Here is a 2,480-nt window from a genome sequence, read left to right as displayed (position 1 = left end):
TTGTTTCTTACAAAAAAACTTGCTACCAAGTTTATTTCAACACACTTTCTATGTCATCATTTCCACAAGTATATAATAGAAACAGGTCTTGAAGACATTTTTTATAATTAGTATATAGACATCACAGACACCAGTTTTCATGTCTGTAGAATGATCATTGACACAATTTTATACTACACTTATTTTTAATCTTTTTCTCTAAGGTTAAAAGGAATTTTTAGGAAGCAAGTTGCAGAAGATGATTGGCAATTAGAGGTCCAAACATGGTGTAGGTGTCAACTAAATAAATTGATATCAGTTTCCAAATTAGGAAACGTCTTCTTCAAAAACTCTAAGAAATGACTTTCCAAACTGCATAAGGAACCATAGCAGCATTAAAAACACTATGACCATTTTTCTTTCTTCTTTATCCCTATTGTAAAACTTGATTTTTTCCTAAGATTTCACTTAATTGTATTAAATCTAAAAAATCTTTAGTACTGCTTATTGTACATGTATTTAAAATATATTCTAAATATGTTTGACACTCTAATTTCATTACATGCATCTTTTCCTAACAGCAATTCCGATGGCTACCTGTTAACCATGAAGTAAGAATTCACATTGAAATAATGTCTATCCCAAACATCCATCCTCAGTGTGTGACTTAGAATTCAATATCTTTACCATCCAAAAGATTGGAGGAGCAAACAAAAAATCTAAACACACTGTGGTACATAATGTGGTATTAATTACAAGGGAAGATAGCAATGATTTCCTGAGATGAGTTGTCAGTCCTTAAGAATGTATACATGTAGATCATAAATTTTAACATCCAAGATGAAAACATAGAACACTTATGTGAGAAACTCATCATGTCATAATCCTAAGGAATTCCTTACAATATTTTGTAAAATTAGGTTGCTTGCCTGAAAAAAATATGTTAATCTTATCATCTCTTTTGAATTTTTCACAAACATGCACACATATATATTTTTGTGATAAGCTTAGGTAAAAGTTTTTTTAGGTATACCTTACACAATTCTATACACATTAAGAAATGCAGTAAGAAGTACAAAACCTCACAGACTCTATCAGTTTGTTTTCTGCCGGAAGACACATGGTCCGCACTTATTTCCTTTCTTTCAGCCGGCACCTCAGCTGCCACAGAAATGACAGAAAGGCCTGTCTCAGCTTCTTGTTCCCCCAAATCAGGATAAACGAGTGGCCTGAAGGATACAGAATTGCAAAAACCTGGCAAAGCATAAAAACTGCATTGTTCTGCAGAATATTAGTATTCCAAATTGAGATGAGTTGAGACGGGAAGTAAATGACAAGTATCAAGAAAAAGGAGATCACAGTTTGCATGGCTCTTATGTGGACCTTAGTGCTGGGATCTTGAGAGCCTTCGTTCCTGAACTGCATCTTCTTGAGATGTTTCCACATGGAAAAGATTAACATCAGAACAGCTATCAGGGATGTAGCGAAGGATATGAAGTGTACAAGCGTGAATACAATTATATTTGAAAGGCGCACAATGTCCCTCACGTTGGCCTTCCAAGTGATGTTTCCTTCATATTCATTCATCTGCATTTTTTCATCGATGTTTATCACTGCAAGGTGACAAAGCAAGAAGACCAAAGTCCCCCACACTATCATGATAACCACTCTTTTAGCTTTCCATTTCAGGTGAAGAAATAAAAGGCTGGAGAAATTGGCTATCTTAAGCAAATAAAGTATGCTGATGCTAGTAGCAAGCCAGAGGCTAAAATGGTTGCTTACTACCCAGACATTATAAACAATAGTTCTTACTTCTGAACTATAGAAAGCTGTATTAAACACAGATGCATACCAATTGAATGCTATTGCCCAGAGCAAACCAATTCTGGAGACAGCCAAAGCAATGAGAATTCGATCAGCACAGGAGATCTTTTGTTTCTTGACCCAGTCAGTGCAGCTCACCAGTGCTATGAAGCCATTGGCAAAATTTCCTAGAACAAATTCTGCCACTATGAGGATGGAAAAAATACTCCTTGATGAACTTATCATGTCTAGAAAAAAAAGACCAAATCCAATATCACTTGGTCTTGATTTCTTTAATATTCTGACCTTAACTTCTATTTGGAACTCATCTTGAATGTGCATAAAATCCTTGTTTCTTTTAAATTCTATGACCAATGCCAAGCAAGAAAGTACCAGGGTATGCTAATGGAAGAGCGCAGTGTTTTCTTTATGGAAAACATTGCTGTTTCCTAAAAAGCTCAAATTAACTCTTATTCAAATACTTAACGTCCTTGCTGTAGGCTGGAATATTTCATAACTGATGTTGTTGCAAAAGATGAATTCTCATTTGCCAGCATGCAAATACAGACATATTCTCTTTCATTGATTTGCAATTTTCTTTGTTTAACCTCTCCATAATTTGTGCTCATCTCCATAATTTGTCATCAGTAAAATTTAAAAACACAATACGTTGAATACATAGTGAAAGCAAAATTGTT

At 34.6% G+C, this 2,480-nt stretch overlaps 1 protein-coding gene across 1 annotated transcript; it reads right to left on the bottom strand.

Annotated features, from left to right (window-relative positions):
• Window positions 1-1,110: 1,110 nt before the first annotated feature.
• Window positions 1,111-2,124, bottom strand: LOC107525370 (taste receptor type 2 member 43-like). Its single transcript, XM_016197517.2, has one exon. The coding sequence runs from the start codon at window positions 2,122-2,124 to the stop codon at window positions 1,111-1,113; it is 1,014 nt and encodes a 337-aa protein (XP_016053003.2).
• Between the last annotated feature and the right edge of the window lie 356 nt (window positions 2,125-2,480).

The sequence above is a fragment of the Miniopterus natalensis genome, chromosome 2 (genome assembly GCF_054644295.1).
Source record: "Miniopterus natalensis isolate mMinNat1 chromosome 2, mMinNat1.hap1, whole genome shotgun sequence".
Classification (NCBI taxonomy): Eukaryota; Metazoa; Chordata; class Mammalia; order Chiroptera; family Miniopteridae; genus Miniopterus; species Miniopterus natalensis.
Note: the sequence above shows the minus strand (reverse complement) of the source record. Positions and strands in the feature narration are given on the sequence as shown.

Bases quoted from the DNA above. Each gene is read 5' to 3' on its own strand.
- LOC107525370 (XM_016197517.2), bottom strand. From the start codon at position 2,124: ATGCACATTCAAGATGAGTTCCAAATAGAAGTTAAGGTCAGAATATTA.